The sequence below is a fragment of the Mus caroli genome, unplaced genomic scaffold, assembly GCF_978045245.1.
Source record: "Mus caroli unplaced genomic scaffold, Mus_caroli_1 scaffold_3, whole genome shotgun sequence".
Classification (NCBI taxonomy): domain Eukaryota; kingdom Metazoa; phylum Chordata; class Mammalia; order Rodentia; family Muridae; genus Mus; species Mus caroli.
The window spans coordinates 71,970,291-71,988,046 of record NW_028227258.1 but is presented as its reverse complement, the minus strand read 5'-3'; the positions used below and the strand labels follow the sequence as shown (position 1 = coordinate 71,988,046).

Genomic DNA, 17,756 nt, shown 5'->3' with positions numbered 1-17,756 from the left:
GTATTGAGTCACACGCTGAAGTCCAGGCCGTTATGGTCTGCATAGAAAATTTAAGTACTCCATAGGGAGACCTCGTCTTTTTTTTTTTTTTTTTTTTTTTTTTTTTGGTTTTTCGAGACAGGGTTTCTCTGTATAGCCCTGGCTGTCCTGGAACTCACTTTGTAGATCCGCCTGCCTCTGCCTCCGGAGTGCTGGGATTAAAGGCGTGCGCCACCACGCCCGGCTGGGAAAAAGTGAAGAAGGGAGAGCAGAAGCTCCCAGGCCCTACCCCTCAAAGGATCCTTGGATCCCTCCACCCACCCGATTCTAGAAACCTTCCCAAAGCCAGCAGCCAGCGTGCACACCCTCTGGTGGCTCCTTTAAGGAACTGCGTGCCTGGACGCTCCCAGGGTAGAAGACCAGTCTGGAGTCCTTCAGGAGTGGTAAACAGAAGTGTCCTGGTCTGGCAGAGCAATACAAGAATATCTGTCTTGCGTGCTGGCCAGCTCATGGTGCTCTTGCAGAGTGGGATAAGATTGGTCCTTGTCACAGCTTACACTCCAGCTGAGCTAGTCCAGCTACCAAGTCTGAAGCCTTGAGTTGAGATGCCATCACCTTTGGAAATGGTTCTAAATCCTCAGGGTGGTGCAGAGCCACCAGGAGCTGGTATGTGGCTGTGCCCAGGGTGGCCCCCACCATAGGAGCCACTACAGGCACCCACCACCAGCCATTACCAGCACTGTAATGGAAATACAAAGGGAGGTGTCAGAGGTGGCTCTTAGACACACCTCTTCCCATAAGCCAGGACTAGTAAGGCAGGTCCTCACACTAATTCCTGTCATGACATATCTAACAGTGAACATGGGGTTACATTCATTAATGGGAAGCACTTAGGAAGCAACCCCCAGGAGAATTTAGTCCAACCTCTAGTCTTGCAGAATAAACTGAATAGACTTTTTTACGGATGGAGTCACTAAAGCCCAAAGTAGTATGGCATACCCAAGGACGCCTCTGAGCCTACTATACGCATGAAAGGGGGGGGGATGCAGGAGAGCTATGAAGGAAGGGAGAACTTGCCAGCTGAAGAAGGAACACTGTTCCAAGAATACAAGAGCAGTATGTAAGTGGATAGAACTCGGGTTGGACATGGTAGCACATGCCTTTAATCCCAGCACTTGGAGGGATCTCTGCCAGCCTGGTACATAGTGAAACTCTGTCTCAAAAAAAAAAGAGGGGGGGTGGAATCTGGAGAACCGTGGACAAAGCTATTAATAGGGGTGAATGGAGGACTGTACCAAGGGAAGCTGTCTCCTATCTGAAGATGTCAGGGTCCCAGCCAGCAAAGTAGGTGACGATCCTTGGGCCCAGGTCCCAGGCAGGGTTGAGTGGAAAGTCACAGTTTGCACCCATGGATAGTCCAATGGTGAGGATCAGCAGTCCCACCACCACAGGCTCCAGACCTGCAGGTGCTCCTTTATTTCATCTGTCTAGGGTCGCTAACAGCCCCACAATCAGCATCCAGGTACCCAGAATCCTGAGGTCGAAGGAAAGCCATCAAGTGACACATAGGTGCTTCATTTGCCTTCTGTCACTCAAACACACTGTGCCACCCCCTCTATGCCATCTGTGCAGCAGAAGCTACAGGGCCAAGGTAGAATGAACCCCATATTCCACCCAAAATCTGAACAATGAGCTGGGATCCCAACAACCAAGGCAAAGTGTGGGACTTACTTTCCCATATCTTCTGCTCATTCTTACCTAATTCAAGAAGCCATTGTTCAGGGACAGATAGGGGGAAGGGTAAGTGGCAAAAATGGAGGCTGTCTCTTTGGGACCGGTCACTGTCAGGTTCCCACCTGTGTAGTTCTGGAGGGCATCTTCAAGAGAGAGGGACACTCAGAGTTTCCATCTTTACTTAACCACAGCAAGGCACCTCTGCCCACAACTGTCCCCATCACATTCTCTTACCATAGTAGAGAATGTAGGTAGCACCTGAGGCACAGAAAGCAGACAGCAGTTGCACAACTCAGTAAACCGGGAGCTTGGCCCAGGGGAGGCGTCCCACCAGGCACATGGCCAGAGAAAAGACTGGGTTTAGGTGGGCTCCTTCACAAGATCAAAGGGGAAAGACAGTGTTAGGTACCACTGCCAAACACTGTCACAACACCATGCTTTCTCCTGCAATGCTTATTTCCATTACGTAGTTTAAACAAGGCTCAAAAACTGGAGAGATGGCTCAGCGATCAAGAGCACTGGTTGTTCTTGGAAAGGACCTGGGGTTATCAGCACCCACATGGCAGCTCAAAACAATCTGTAACTCCACAACAAGGGATCCGTTGCCCTCTTTGGGGAACCTCATGCACTTGCACAGACATACATCCAGGCAAAACACCCAAACATATACTTTTTTAAAAGTGATTTGCCAGAGTGGAGAGATGGCTCAGTGGTTAAGAGCACTGGCTGTTCTTCCAAAGGTCCTGATTCAATTCCCAGCAACCACATGGTAGCTCACAACCATCTGCAATGTAACCTGACCTCCTCTGGTGTGTCTGAAGACAAAACAACTACAGTGTACTCATATACAATAAATAAATAAATACATCTTGGGCTGATGAGATGGCTCAGTGGTTAAGAGCACTGACTGCTCTTACAAAGGTCCTGAGTTCAAATCCCAGCCACCACATGGTGGCTCACAACCATCCGTGACAAGATCTGACACCCTCTTCTGGAGTGTCTGAAGACAGCTACAGTGTACTTACATAAAATAAATAATAATAATAATAAAAACTTTTTTAAAAAGGTGATTTACCAAGTTCACAGGATCATACAGTGAAACCAAAATATGAGCCTGAAGCCCTGAAGCCAGGCGGTGGTGGCGCACGCCTTTAATCCCAGCAGTTGGGAGGCAGAGGCAGACAGATTTCTGAGTTTGAGGCCAGCCTGGTCTACAAAGTGAATTCCAGGACAGCCAGGTCTACACAGAAAAAACCCTGTCTCGAACCCCGCCGCTTCAAAAAATATGCCTGAAAAGGAGTACCTCCCCTGCAGCACACTGTCTGGTGGCCCAACCCAAGCACTCTAATACATGTATTAAGAGCAGGCTGGGCTGGAGAGATGGCTTAGCAGTCCTGAGTTCAAACCATCCATAATGAGATCTGACGCCCTCTACTGGTGGGACTGAAGACAGCTACAGTGTACTTACATATAATGATAAAAATCTTGGGGCCAGAGTGAGCAGTGGTCCTGAATTCAATTCCCAGCAACCATGTGGTTACATGATGGCTCACAAACATCTGTACAGCTACAGTGTACTCATATACATAAAATAAATAAATAAATAAATCTTTAAAAAAAAGAGAGAGAGAGAGAAGCTGATGAGGTCCTGAGCCCATGTGAGGCACAGAAGAATAGTAATTATCCTCAACACTCTGCCATAGATCTCTGCCTGAGAGAGTTAGGAGTCTAGAGTCAAGAACAGGAACAGTGAGTGAGGTAGGTGAAGGAGAGGGACTGGATGAGCCAAAGCCATATCTCAGTCCGGAACACTGGCCAAGCTCCAGGGGATAAAGCCTACAAAGTCACCAAAAGAACCTTGCCTGCCATGGAGATAGCTACTGTAGCAGCCAGAAAGCTGGCCAGACAACCTGGGCCACGGACCCCTGAGTGAGGAGCTGGTGGGGAGAGGGAAGACAAGGGATGGACGGAGAGCCCAGGAGACTAGGGTGCAGAAAACCAACAGGAAAAATAAATAAATTTGAGAAACTAACAAAGAACGGAAACAGAAAAAGGAAATTGTAGAAGCAGAGGAGGAGAAAGAAGGAAGGCAAGAGACGAGTGAAGGGAAAGGTGGGGGCCGAGGGTCACAGTCCCTGTAATCCCAGAGTCACAGGAGTCTCTGTGAGTTCCAGGCAGTCAAGGCTACATATTAATATAATAAATAGGAAAAAATTGTTACTTAGGGGAGAGCACAAACACAGTCCCCCACTACCACAAAGTATGCAGTCGAGTTTCCCGCATTTGGGGAAATCACAGGGGTCAGCACACCCCAAGTGCAATGGGTGAGCCTCGCCCTGGGAAAACACCTTTCTGATCGTGGCATCCCCTCTGCCGGGTAAGTATATAAATAAGAGATGTTTTAAAAAGAGCAAAGCTAGGCTAAACTGGGAGGGTCATTGAAGACTGTGGAGCCCAGCCTAAGATACAAAACAAGACCTTAAATCACAAGGAGTAAAAGAAAGAGAGACTTAGAGAAGGAAAAGAGAAGAAATTAGGTGAAAGGAAGTGGATCAGCAGGGGAATCGACAGGAAGAAGAGCCAGAAACTCTGGCCTCCCTTCTCACCCCCCTCAAGCACCCCACCTACCAAGAGCACAGATGCACCCAGAAACTCCACCAGGCACTGCCATGGGGCTTCGGATCTGCAGATGGGCCCTGATTTCAAGCAGAGCACAGGCCATGGTGGGAACACTTGTCACAGCTCACTGATCCCTCTGTCTGCTCAGACACACAGCTACCACACACACAATTATTGCTAGCCAGCGGTAAAGATAAGAAAAAGACTTTAAAAACCAATGATCTCAGCTCTAGAATAGCAGTGACACATGTAACCTTGGAGCAAGGGGTTGTTTCCTTCCTCTGGCTTGAGAAGCTAGAAGGTAAGGAGGTTGCTCGAGCTCTGTCTTATCTGCCCTTCACCCACACACACACCCATTCCTCACAGGGCTGGCTTCCCCTAGGCTGATGGGAGGGACCCTACCTCACACATCAGTTCTCTTGGTCCTAAAGACAACCCTGGGGTAAACTAGAAAGGTGTGACAAGGAAAAGTAGCCCCTCACCCAGGGCTTTAGTTGGAGCTTTTCAAGAACTAAGAAGAACCCAGCACAACTAGCCACTGCTTAAGACCCTTCTGTGCTGCCAGCTGAAAACCTGACAGTTTCTAGGACTCTAACCAGAGACTCGAGTGCAATCCTGGTGGCTCCTGGTTTCATCCAAGGCACCTCTGGAGCTCTAACCTCAATACTGAGAGAAAGATAAGAGCTATTTTTTTTAAAGTTTCTATAGCAACCTTTTAAGATCTAACATGAACACCATAGCAGGGTGAGGGAAGGAATAAATGGCTACTGCTAGGACAATTGGCCATAACTCTCCCCTGAGGAACCCACACCTATGGTTAAGCATGACTTATTTTCTGTCACTCTCTATTAGAGAAGTCCACACCAATGCTAAAATATCATCTACTCAGGAATGGTGACACACACTTGTCATTCCAGCACAAGGCAGGGGCAGGTGGCTCTTTGAGTTCAAGGCCAGGTTGATATAGATAGTGAATTCCAAGACAACCAGAAAGAAAGAAACTACACAATAAGACCCTGTCTCAAAATAATAGTAATAATAATAATGCATTAATTTGTTTAAAAATATTTAATAAAATCTTCAGCTAACTGGATATGGGAGAGCATCCCTTTAATTTCAGCAGGGACAGATTTCTATGAATTTGAGACTATCCTGGTCTGGAGGTGTATTAGTTAGGGTTTTACTGCTGTGAACAGACACTATGACCAAGGCAAGTCTTATAAAAAAACAACATTTAATTGGGGCTGGCTTACAGGTTCAGAGGTTCAGTCCATTATCATCAAGGTGGGAGCATAACAGTATCCAGGCAGGCATGGCGCAGGAGGAGCTGAGAGTTCTATGTCTTCATCCAAAGGCTGCTAGTGGAAGACTGACTTCTAGGCAACTAGGGTGAAGATCTTATACCCACACCCACAGTGACACACCCATTCCAACCAGGTCACACCTATTCCAACAAGGCTACACCTCCAGATGGTGCCACTCCCTTGTCCAAGGATATACAAACCATCACATTCCACTCCCTGGTCCCCATAGACTTGTTCAAAAACATGAGTCTATGGGGACCATACTTAAACATAGCATAATGCAAAATGCATTTAGTGCAACTTTCAAAGTCCTCATAGTCTATAGCAGTTGCAACAATGTTAAAAGTCCAAAGTTCAAGGTCTCTTCTGAGATTCATTCAACTTAATTAACTGTAATCCCCAAAGCAAGGCAGGAAACCAGCCGGGCAAACTCCAAACTCTGCATCTCTATGGCTGATGTCAAAGTGGTCTTCAGATCTCCACTCCTTTTTCATCTTTTTTGACTGCAACAAACTGCTTCCTCCTGGGCTGGTTCCACTCCCTGTTAGCAGCTTTCCTCAGCATGTGTCCCATGGCTCTGGCATCTTTAACATCTTTGAGTCTCCAAGGCAAGTTCAATGTTACAGCTTCTTCTTTCAGTGTCTGGGATTCCACTTGATCTTTTGGACTCCTCCTAAGGACTGGCATCACTTCTCCATCTCTGTCCTCTGTAGCACTCTATGCTCAGGTTGATCCACTCCATTACGGCTGCTGTTCTTGGTGATCATCCCATGGTACTGACATCTCCAATACACTGGGGTGTTCCACTCCAACTAGGCTTCACCAATAGCCTCTCATAGGCTCTCTTCAGGGTGCCAAGCCTCAAATCCTTTGCATGACCCCTTCAATCCTGGGCCATCAACTACAGCTGAGGCTTCACCTTCTCCAGTGGGCTTCCCTGGCCTCTCACAGTGCTAAGCCTCAGCTTCTCTCCATGATCCCTTTATTCCTTCACAAGCAGTACCACCTGAGTGACTCTTACACATTATCAAGTCCAGCCACAGCATGAGCTACAACCTTATCTATCTCTGGAACACAGCTTCTTTGTGCTCCCAGAAAACAATTTCCAGAAGATTTCACCTCAACGATGCTGGTCTCTTCTTAATCACCGCTAATTCCTTAGCTCCAGCTAACCAGCATCAATTTTCCCAGTAGTTCCTTCCATTCTTAACTCTAGAGCCAGAGGCACAATGGCTGAAGCTGCCGAGTTCTGCTGCTTACAGGAACTAGAATATGATCCCCTTGTATTATTACATTATCACTAGCTTTATGTTTTCTAAATCCTTCATTGCCTAAGCTTGGCTATCCTGGTTCTTGCTCTGTAGATTACCCTGAATGTAGAGATCAGCATGCTTGTCTCATGGGATTAAAGGTGTGTACCACCATGCCTGGATCTAATTTAGCTGGGTAGGATCTTGCCCCAAGGTCCCACTCCCTTAATCTTTATCTCCTAGAACACAAGATTTTGCTCCATTTCACTTCCTGGTACTCCTTTAATACTCAAACCATATATTTTATATTTTTCCTTTCTAAGCTTGCTATGCTTGTTCAAACTTCTCTTCATAAGACTTAACCAGAGAACAAAGTCTCTGCTGGGCTTTTTTGAAACTTCTTTTGTCAATGCAATTAATCCAAGTCTCTTCACCTTAGCCTCAGGCAAACTTTTCAGACAAGGGCAAAAAGTAGCCACATTCTTCACCAAAATACCACAAAACCAGTCTTTATGCCACATTCTGAAATTCTTCTCCTTTGAAATCTCTTGGGCCAGGTCAACACAGTTCAAATTACTCCCAGCAACAAAATCTTCCATATTCCTACTAGGATGACCCATTAAGCCCCATTTAAAGCATTCCACTGCTTTCCAAATCCAAAATCCCAAAATCCACATTCTTTCAAATAAAAGCATGGTCAGGCCTATCACAGCAATACCCCACTCCCAGTACCAACTCTGTATTAGTTAGGGTTTTACTGCTGTGAACAGACACTATGACCAAGGCAAGTCTTATAAAAAACCAACATTTAATTGGGGCTGGCTTACAGGTTCAGAGGTTCAGTCCATTATCATCAAGGTGGGAGCATGGCAGTATCCAGGCAGGCATGGCGCAGGAGGAGCTGAGAGTTCTATGTCTTCATCCAAAGGCTGCTAGTGGAAGACTGACTTCTAGGCAACTAGGGTGAAGATCTTATACCCACACCCACAGTGACACACCCATTCCAACCAGGTCACACCTATTCCAACAAGGCCACACCTTCAGATGGTGCCACTCCCTGGTCCAAGGATATACAAACCATCACAGGAGGGGTGAGACAGGATTTCTCTATGTAGCCCTGGCTATTCTGGAACTCACAGAGATCCACATACCACTGCCACCACCAACAGCTAAAACTCTTTTCCGCATCAAAATCATGAATCCTGGTTTGATCTCAGTCAAAGTCCTAAAAACTTAGGGAGAACTCCTCATGGTATTGAGAGCGACAGAGTGGAGCTGTGTCTCTTCCCCTCCAACACTGGCAGATCCTATCATACAGATGAAGATACAGAGTCCGGGTGTTCCCTCGTGACTACATAGTGGCTAAGTGAATCCAAACTCAGGTTCCCTCTGTCCCATATTCTCCAGTGCCTCTCCTATGGGTGCAATAGCTCCCTGAGCTACTTGGATGCGTGAAGAACTCAACAAGCATCTAGAGACTCTGGGCTGAAGTCTATAGGCTATGGCAAAGATTGTTTATGTTAGTGCAGGGATGAGACAGGTCTTTCTAGGTAGACTCTGGAAAGGCCTAGAACTCAAGATGGTGCTTCCTCGGGCTCTTGAGTATGAAGATCACAGATCTGGGCTGGAAGGATGGCTCAGAGGTTAAGAGTACCAACTTTTCTTCCAGAGGTCCTGAGTTCAATTCCCAGCAACCACATGGTGGCTCACAACCATCTGTCATGGGATCTGATGCCCTCTTCTGGCATGTCTGAAGAGAGCAATGGCGTACTCCTATACATACAATAAATAAATCTTTTAAAAAAAAAAATCAGCCGGGCGTGGTGGCGCACGCCTTTAATCCCAGCACTCGGGAGGCAGAGGCAGGCGGATTTCTGAGTTCGAGGCCAGCCTGGTCTACAAAGTGAGCTCCAGGACAGCCAGAGCTATAAAGAGAAACCCTGTCTCGAAAAACCAAAAAAAAAAAAAAAAAAAAAAAAAAAATCACAGATCTGTACTGTTTAACAGAACTCCAAACAGATCCCTTCTCAGAAACGCCATGCCCACTCCCTAGCTCCTGGGAATACCAGCTGCTGATACCACACAGCTACCTCTCTCATTGGTCAGTGCCTTCCAAGACAGGTCAATGCCTCACCCAAGGTTCCATGCCTTACTTTTGGGTTCCATGGGCAATGATTGGTTGAGGCAGTAATACAGAGCCCCTGGCTCTTGCTGTTGTTGTTGGTTGTTGTTGTTGTTGTTTTACCTCAATGTGGGAAAGCTCTAAAGGGTCAATGACTCGCCAGAGTTTGCAATAAATAGGACCAACCAAGGCCTTGGCTGTACCTGGTGTGTGAGTTGCTCTCTGTGCCTAACCCTGCTTTCTTTGCTGCGTTACATGTTGCATTAGTTTCTTTAAGTGCTGATAAGAGCAGCTTAAGGGAGAAAGAGCATGATGAGCATAGTAAAAAAAATGCCTTTCAGACACGGAAGAATACCTGAGTCAGAAACTCCAGCCACGGCTGCACCTGATTATCAGAACCCGTGGACATCACTCACTCAAGATAGCCAGACACAGTCCTAGAACCCCGAAACGCTCAGTGCACAGTATATAATCAGAGACCAAGAGCAAAGCAGTGCTCTGCACATCTTCAGGACTGCTGGAGACACTACAGAGATGCCACCTTGATCTGCCTGTGACTGGAGAGCCTCCCCTGGGATCCTGACTCATAAACTGGAGACCACCATGAAAGACTGATCTCACCGGTGAGCAGCCCTGGGGAGAGAGGCTTAGAACTGTAGCTATGAATTTAGCCTGTGGATGGTGTGTGATGACTCTCAGCATAACTTTTGTAGTACCAGTGAGCTTACCTACCTTTTTGCTTGTGACAAAAGGTTTATTTTAATCTCACAGTACAAGGGTCTAGTCCACTGTGACAAGAAAGTCCTGGTGGGAGGAGCTTGAGGCAATGGGTCACATGGCATCTGCAGTCAGGAAGCAGAGAGCAGCGAACGCTCCTCCCACTTAGGTAACTTTTTCCTTTTTAGGTCATCCAGGACTCAAGCCGAGGAATTGTGTTGCCCTCTTAAGGAAGGGTCTTCACACCTCAGTTAGCCTAATCAAGACAGTCCCACATAGGTACAGCCAGACATTCATCGAGAGAATCTGTCACAGATGTGTCTGAAGGCTCATCTCCTACATTATTCTGTCAAGTTGACAATATTAGTCATCGCTTGTGTCGCTTGTGTGTGTAGGAGTCCTAAAAGCTCCTCAGGGCATCTGGTTCCTGTAACTCCTCAGTCTACTTTGTTTCCAGTTTAGAATCGTTGCTGTAAGGAGGGGTCATGGTGATCATTTCCCCTTTTCTTTTTTCTCTTCTATTTTTCCCAAGACAGGGTTTCTCGGTGTAGCCCTGGCCGTTCTAGACTTGATTTGTAGACCAGGCTGGCCTCTGCCTCCCAAATGCTAGGATTAAAAGTGTATACCACCACTGCCCAGCTGAGCATTTTCTAACATGAGACTTTCAGACTAGATGTGATGAGTCACATATTTAATACTAACATTCAGGAAGCAGAAACCAGTGGATCTCTATGAGTCCAAGGCTATCCTGGTCTACTTAGTAAGTTCTAGGCCAGCCAGGTCTACATAGCAAGACCCTATATTTTCAAACAAACAAACAAACAGGCTTAGTTAACATCGTTACACAGAAGATCTACATAAAAGTCCTTATATCAAGTCGGCTTCTACTACTGAAGTTACATTTAGAATGTTTGGCTCAAAACGAAAATGGCAACTCAGAGACAAAATGTGGTGTCTTTGAGAACAACAAAGACTTTCTTGCCAAGGGCCTAGGAATGTGGACAATCAATAGCCACCAATGCTGCCCCAGAAAGGGGCTTGTGTGTACTTTGTTTCAAAAACTCAAAGAAGGGGCTGGTGAGATGGCTCAGTGGTTAAGAGCACCCGACTGTTCTTCCGAAGGTCTGGAGTTCAAATCCCAGCAACCACATGGTGGCTCACAACCATCCGTAAGGAAATCTGACTTCCTCTTCTGGAGTGTCTGAAGACAGCTACAGTGTACTTACATATAATAAATAAATCTTAAGAAAAAAAAAAAAACCAGCTGGGTGGTGGTGGCGCACGCCTTTAATCCCAGCACTTGGGAGGCAGAGGCAGGTGGATTTCTGAGTTTGAGGCCAGCCTGGTCTACAGAGTGAGTTCCAGGACAGCCAGGACTATACAGAGAAACCCTGTCTCAAAAAAAAAACAAAACAAAAAAAAAAAAAAACCCTCAAAGAATAATTTCATACAATGGGAGTGGATTTTAGAAAGGAATTTACTAGATGTTCATAAATGAGTGTGTAAGAGACAGGAAGCAAGCAGGCTGTAAAGATGGATGGTCACACAGGGCCCAGTCTAGGGGCTTGTAGGTCTTGTTGGGTTGAGGCAAGGGAGTAAGGTCCATTGCCCTATCCATGAGGTGACAATGGCCTAGGGCTTGAGTTATACCACTCACATAACTTCCAGGCGGCCATGTTGACTCTCACTGTTGTGTTAAAGAAGAAAAATATCTCTGGGCAGTGGTGGCACACACCTTTGATCCCAGCACTTGGGAGGCAGAGGCAGTGGATTTCTGAGTTCGAGGCCAGCCTGGTCTATGGAGTGAGTTCCAGGACAGCCAGGGCTACACAGAGAAACCCTCTCTCGAAAAAAAAAGAAGAAAAATAGCAAGAGACCACAACAGGTATCCATGTTCCTAAAAACTCACTACATCTGTCCTCTGGCCATACAGAACTGCCAATAGAACCAAGAACACGTTCAGCATCTGGTGGCCAAGAATCAAAACTGCTCATTTTTGAGGCCCCTGTGATGGCTCTCTAGGCGTCAGCTTGACCACATCTGAAGTTTAAAAATTCTGGATCTTTTGAGGTAGAAGGATCCAGCTTCAATCTGGGCCACACTTTCAGGTGGCAGTCTACATAAAGGCCAAGAAGGAGGAAGTGCTCTAACTTTGCTTCCTTATGCTCAAAGTATCTTGCTGTCAAGCCAATTCCTTTGCTACATTAGAGTCCATGTCTTCAGGACTCCAACATATACAGAAGACAAGCTGAGATACTCAGCCCGGTGGGCTGAGGAACTATTGGATTCTTGGATTTTGTGTTGGTAGACAGCCATAGCTGGTCCAGATGGACCACAGCCTGGAAGTCACTCTAGTAAATTCTCTCTCTCTCTCTTCTTTTTTAAGATTTATTTTATTTGTGTAAGTACACTGTAGCTGTCTTCAGACACACCAAAAGAAGGCATCAGACCCCATTACAGATGGTTGTGAGCCACCATGTGGTTGCTGAGAATTGAACTCAGGACCTCCGGAAGAGCAGACAGTGCTCTTAACCACTGAGCCATCTCTCCAGCCCATAATTTCCCTTTCTATATCTCTATAGAGATTCATTCTCAGTTCTGTTCCTGAAGAGAATGCTGACCAATACAGCCCTATAATACCTGATTGGTTTCTCTCTCCTCTTTGTTTTTCTCTATGGGGAGGTAACCCTAACTGCCATTAGGGAATTGGGGTGATGATTCATGTAACTGCTTACAACTGGCTGAGGATAATTATAGGGACAGGCAGTTGGGGAACCTTTCCCATATGCCTATCTAAGGGACCTCAAATGTTCATGGTGGTATAGAAGGAAGTATTTACATGGGGTCTGGACTAAGGGAGAAAGAATAAAGGCAAGAAAACAGTCAGACAGACAGAGATGGCACCAAGTAAAGTGGAGCATAGAGAGGTTGACAGTTCCCTTTCTTGTTGACTTTCTGGCCTTGGAGGACAACAAATGGACCCTCCTAGATGAAGTTACAATGTCACAGGTTCATCTACGTGTGGATGAACTATATATGGGAAGAGATAAAATTAAGACAGTGCTGGCCTCCATAGGTCTGTGTACTGGGGTGCAGCCGGCAGGGAATCCTTTGCCTGGCTGGTGGGAATGAAAGGTCTGACCAAGCTCAGGTGGGGCCAGAACAACCAGAGAGTTACAGCTGTCTGAGGGGAGACCAGAACATGGCGGCTGAGCCTCTTCTTCTTCTTCCTCTTCTTCCTCTTCTTCCTCCTCTTCCTCTTCCTCTTCCTCTTCCTCTTCCTCCTCTTCCTCTTCCTCTTCCTCTTCCTCTTCCTCTTCCTCTTCCTCTTCCTCTTCCTCTTCCTCTTCCTCTTCCTCTTCCTCTTCCTCTTCCTCTTCTTCTTCTTCTTCTTCTTCTTCTTCTTCTTCTTCTTCTTCTTCTTCTTCTTCTTCTTCTTCTTCGTTTTTCGAGACAGGGTTTTTCTGTATAGCCCTGGCTGTCCTGGAACTCACTTTGTAGACCAGGCTGGCCTCGAACTTAGAAATCTGCCTGCCTCTGCCTCCCAAGTGCTGGGATTAAAGGCATGTGCCACCACCACCCAGCCTGAGCCTCTTCTGAGTCTACTGCTGCCCCAGAATAGATGGCACAGAGGGCAACTAGGGGCTGAGGTCAGGGCCACCCAGCAGGAAATGACTGCAGTCAAGCTCACACACCCAGCTAGTTGGGCCAGGTCAAGGTCCAGTGACGAAAGCTTTGGGAGAGAGAACTTTTCCCTGGAATGTTACAGCTCAGTAAGAGGCACTCTCAGAGGGTCTTTAGTGAAATAACTCGTACACTTTATTCCTTATAGATAAGACATAAACATGGAAGGACTTCAGGTGTTGTCCCTATATGACTAATTGTCACAGTCCTCTCGGAGGGGTGTCATGGTCACATGTTCCAAGACAGAAACCTAATTGAGAGTAGATTTGAGCACCTATCGTTCCCAATTACGAGAATTGCCGGGGCTCCTGAATCTACTGGACCTTGCCAGGTTTTCTATCTAATGGCACATTCCACTGCTCCCACAGACAACAGCTGAGTACCCAAGTCCCAAAGAAGAACAGAATCAGTACTAAAGTGATATTACCTATTATAATAGACAGCAACCTCTCTCTGCTATGAGGATCCAGAGATCTGCTTCCACAGATGTTCACAGTTAGATGCTGCCTAACAAGGTTTGAATCTATCTTTGTAGATTTTGTGAAGCAGATGAGACGTTGGCAGAATTTATCAGGAGTGTGTACACAGCATTCAGCCTTGATAATACCACAAGTGCCTCCTTGAGCTGACATAGGCGATCCTAATGCCATACTGTCTGTTTGACTGTGTTTCTCATCCCATGAACTTCAGAACTGAGAGAAGGTCAGTCCAATAAGATGGCTCATTAGTTAAAGGCACTGACTACCAAGCCCAACCCCTAGGACCCAGAGGTTAAAATTAATAGAGAGAATTGACTCTCAAAAACTGTACTTTACCTCTACATATGCACCATGATACTCAGGGACATACACATACAAAATAAATAAATGTAATTTTTTAAATGTTTTAAGGGCTGGAGAGATTGCTCAGCAGTTAATAGCACTTGGTGCCTCTTGCAAAGGATCAGCTACCTGTAGATCAGGTTAGCCTTGAACTCAGAGATCCTCCTGCCTCTTCCTCCTTTTTTCCCCCTTCCCTTTTCTCCCTCTTGCTCCAGGCCTCACTCAATCCGGGCCCCTGCTTACTTTACCCCCCTCCATTCCACCCTATCCTTACATCCCTGTTTGCTCCGGGCCCCTGCCTCTTCCTCCTTAATGCAGAGACTAAAGGCGTGGACCAGCCACCACCAGGCTAGAATTAAAGGAAAGCTTAAGCAGGGAAAGAAACCACTTACAACAGAGAGCTGGGGCCAAAAGTAAGGAGGGAACCAAGTTTCAGTCCCATCAAGCAGCAGGCCTTGTCAGCTTCAGCCTTGTGGTTCTGGCTTTAGAGTCAAGGATATAAGAAAGGGGTTATGGGGCTGGCAAGATGGCTCAGCGGGTAAGAGCACTTCCAGAGGTCCTGAGTTCAATTCCCAGCATCCACATGGTGGCTCGAAACCATCTGTAATGGGATCTGATGCCCTCTTCTGGGGTGTCTGAAGACAGCTACACTGTACTTACATACAATAAATAAATAAATCTTGAAAGAAAGAGAGAGAGAGAGAGAGAGAGAGAGAGAGGAGGAAGGAAGGAAGGAAGGAAGGAAGGAAGGAAGGAAGGAAGGAAGGAAGGAAGGAAGGAAGGAAGGAAGAAGAAAGGGGTTATGGGATCTCCCTCCATAACTAAGTCACTGAGGCCAGGTGTGTGTCAGGGGTATCCCTGCATGGAGGCTCTGAGAGGCTATTGTGTGAAGTTATAAAGGTGAAGTCTGAATTGTATTGGTGACCCCAAAATGTTGGAGAAGCCAGTCATAAGACATCTGCCAAGGAAACCTGTAGACTGGGTGTGGAGCCAGTCCAAGAGAAAGAAGTGTGTTACAGTCAACAGAGCTGAAAGAAGGAGTGGAAGGTCTGAAGAGGGCTTTGACATGATGCAGAGAGACGCAGAGGTTGGCGTTTGCCCTGCTGGCTTTCCCTCTTGGTTTGGTCTGATACTTCCTCACCGTGCTCCCTTTCCTCTGATACTTCCTCACCGTGCTCCCTTTCCTCTCATTTGCAATGGTGATGTAGATCCTGTGCTGATGTATGTTAGAAGTATGTGATCTTTTTTGACTTTTATTTCACAGGAGGTTTCGGTTGAGAGATTTGCCATGTGTCTCAGGAGAAATTGGACTTCTAAAGACTGCTGAGACTGGGATAGACTGTGGGAACTTTTGAAGTTGGGCTGCATTTTTGCTTTATGACATGGCTACTAGCCTAGGGGACCAGGGAATGGACTGTGGTGGTTTGCATGAGAAGGACCTCATAGGCTCTTCTGGGTGGCTGCTTGTGGCTTTGTGGGAGGAAGTGTGTCACTGTGGGTGGGGTTTGAAGTTTTAAAAGCCCAAGCCAGGCTCCCAGATATAGTGATAACAGACTAACCTTCCGAAACTTAAACAAGCACCAAATTAATGTTTTCTTTTATAAGAGTTCCCAGTCTCCTGTTGCCTCACCACAGGAATACAAGAACCCCAAGACACTGCCCAATATGTGCCTGGCCTCAGGACCCACTGGTGCAAACCATTCTTTGTTTGTTTGTTTGTTTGTTTGTTTGTTTGTTTGTTTGTTTGTTTGTTTTTCAAGACAGGGTTTCTCTGTATAGCCCTGGCTGTCCTCCAACTCAGAAATCCGCCTGCCTCTGCCTCCCCAGTGCTGGGATTAAAGGCGTGCGCCACCACTCCTGGCTGGAGCATACCATTCTAATGTATGAAGGTCATTCTAATATATAAGGTCATACTAAGGCTAGGCTGATTGCATGACAGGCTTCAAATCAGCAGTTAAGGAGACTAGGTCTAAATCTCTGATTCTAAGAACTAGGCAAATCCAGGAAAGTCCTGTCCTCAAAAGCTGCCCAAGGGGCTGGAGAGATGGCTCAGCGGGTAAGAGCACTGACTGCTCTTCCGAAGGTCCTGAGTTCGGATCCCGGCAACCACACGGTGGCTCACAACCACTCACAATGAGATCTGATGCCCTCCTCCGGTGTGTCTAAAGACAGCTACAGTGTACTTACATATAATAATAAATAAATCTTTAAAAAAAAAAGAAAGAAAGAAAAGCTGCCCAGCCACCTGGCCTGAGGCAGGGACTATGGGTCAGCAGCAGTTTCCAGACTTCCTCAGCGATTTCCTCAGTAATAGTCTCCAGAGCTCTCCAGCAAGTTTCCAGCCCCCATACCCCAGTAATGGGATGTCTGTAGAGATGATGAACCCAATAGATTATTAACATGGAGTCACCTACCCGGGAACTTCCTAATGTGCTTTAAATCGGGCCTGCCAGCTCACTTGGTTGTCTCTGTATTCTTGTAATTAGAGACTTCAGCATGCTGGACTTCTGCAGAATAAAACCTTCTGCATTTACATACTGTTTGAATCGGGCTGTCATTCCTCAGTGAATCATGGACCCTTACAATACTATATATGCATTACTTTGAACAAGTAGGAGCCTCTGCTCACCAAGCCATCTTGCTGGCCCTTATCTTTTCAAAGAGGAATTTATTTCCTCTTAAAATTTTAACACTTTACTTATTTAATTCTAAAAATGAAATTATGGATATGTGTGTGGGTCTGTGAAGGGATATGCACACAGCAGTAGTGCAGGTGCCTGTGGAGGTGTCAGAGCCCCTGAAGCTGGAATTACAAAGGTTCTGAGAACCAACTCCAGCACTTCCCAGGAATGTATATACTATTAACTACTGAATCACATCTCCAGCCCCCACAGGGGACTTCAACTCCTGAATAGGCCACAACAATATCTATCCCTTTCTGACTTATTTGGCTCCTTCTCGAGTGTCTCCTCTTTGGCTTCCAAAGTTTGACTCAAGAGTGATGAAGCCAGGATTCTATTTCAGGCATTGTGATAGCTGCTGGTGGAGTTGGTATCACAGGTGTGAGGTCCCTTCAGGTAGGTTCTCATGGGAAGGAAGTGACATGGACCAGTCGCACTTGATCTCCAGTAGGGAATAATGGTGGGCATGTCTGTGCGCTACAGTCCTGCATAGACACTGGAGTGTTTCTTGTACCTCTGGGAGGAGCTTCCTTACCAAGAAGAAAGGCTTAGTGAGAAATGGTCACTCAGATGGCTTCTCATGTGGGCTGAAACCTAGTGCCCGAGGCAGGTGTACCTGACTCACAGTCAAACTGTGGGTAGCCATGTAGTCCACAGAAGGAAGGATGTATTTTCTCAGATGGAACTCATTAGCTTTGTCCACCCCCACCCAGAGGCCTGTGATGTCCAGGCAGTGGATTATATGTATCCTTGAATGATGGACATCTTGCAGGAAGAGCCACTGTTGCGCTATAGGCTCTTGGGGAGTCCAAACTTGGGAATAAGTTCAGTCACTAGTACCTTGG

At 46.5% G+C, this 17,756-nt stretch overlaps 1 protein-coding gene and 1 non-coding gene across 2 annotated transcripts; both read right to left on the bottom strand.

Moving 5' to 3' along the window:
• Nucleotides 1–525: 525 nt before the first annotated feature.
• Nucleotides 526–4,435, bottom strand: Aqp10 (aquaporin 10). Its single transcript, XM_085836063.1, is given in 8 exon segments — nt 526–721; nt 1,298–1,516; nt 1,742–1,856; nt 1,948–2,085; nt 2,269–2,341; nt 3,624–3,650; nt 4,342–4,381; nt 4,383–4,435. Coding segments are annotated over 8 exon segments (861 nt in total).
• On the bottom strand, nt 3,936–4,098 carry LOC115030707 (U1 spliceosomal RNA). The gene has a single exon (XR_003836306.1). It is a non-coding gene; the product is annotated as a U1 spliceosomal RNA (small nuclear RNA).
• Nucleotides 4,436–17,756: the final 13,321 nt, after the last annotated feature.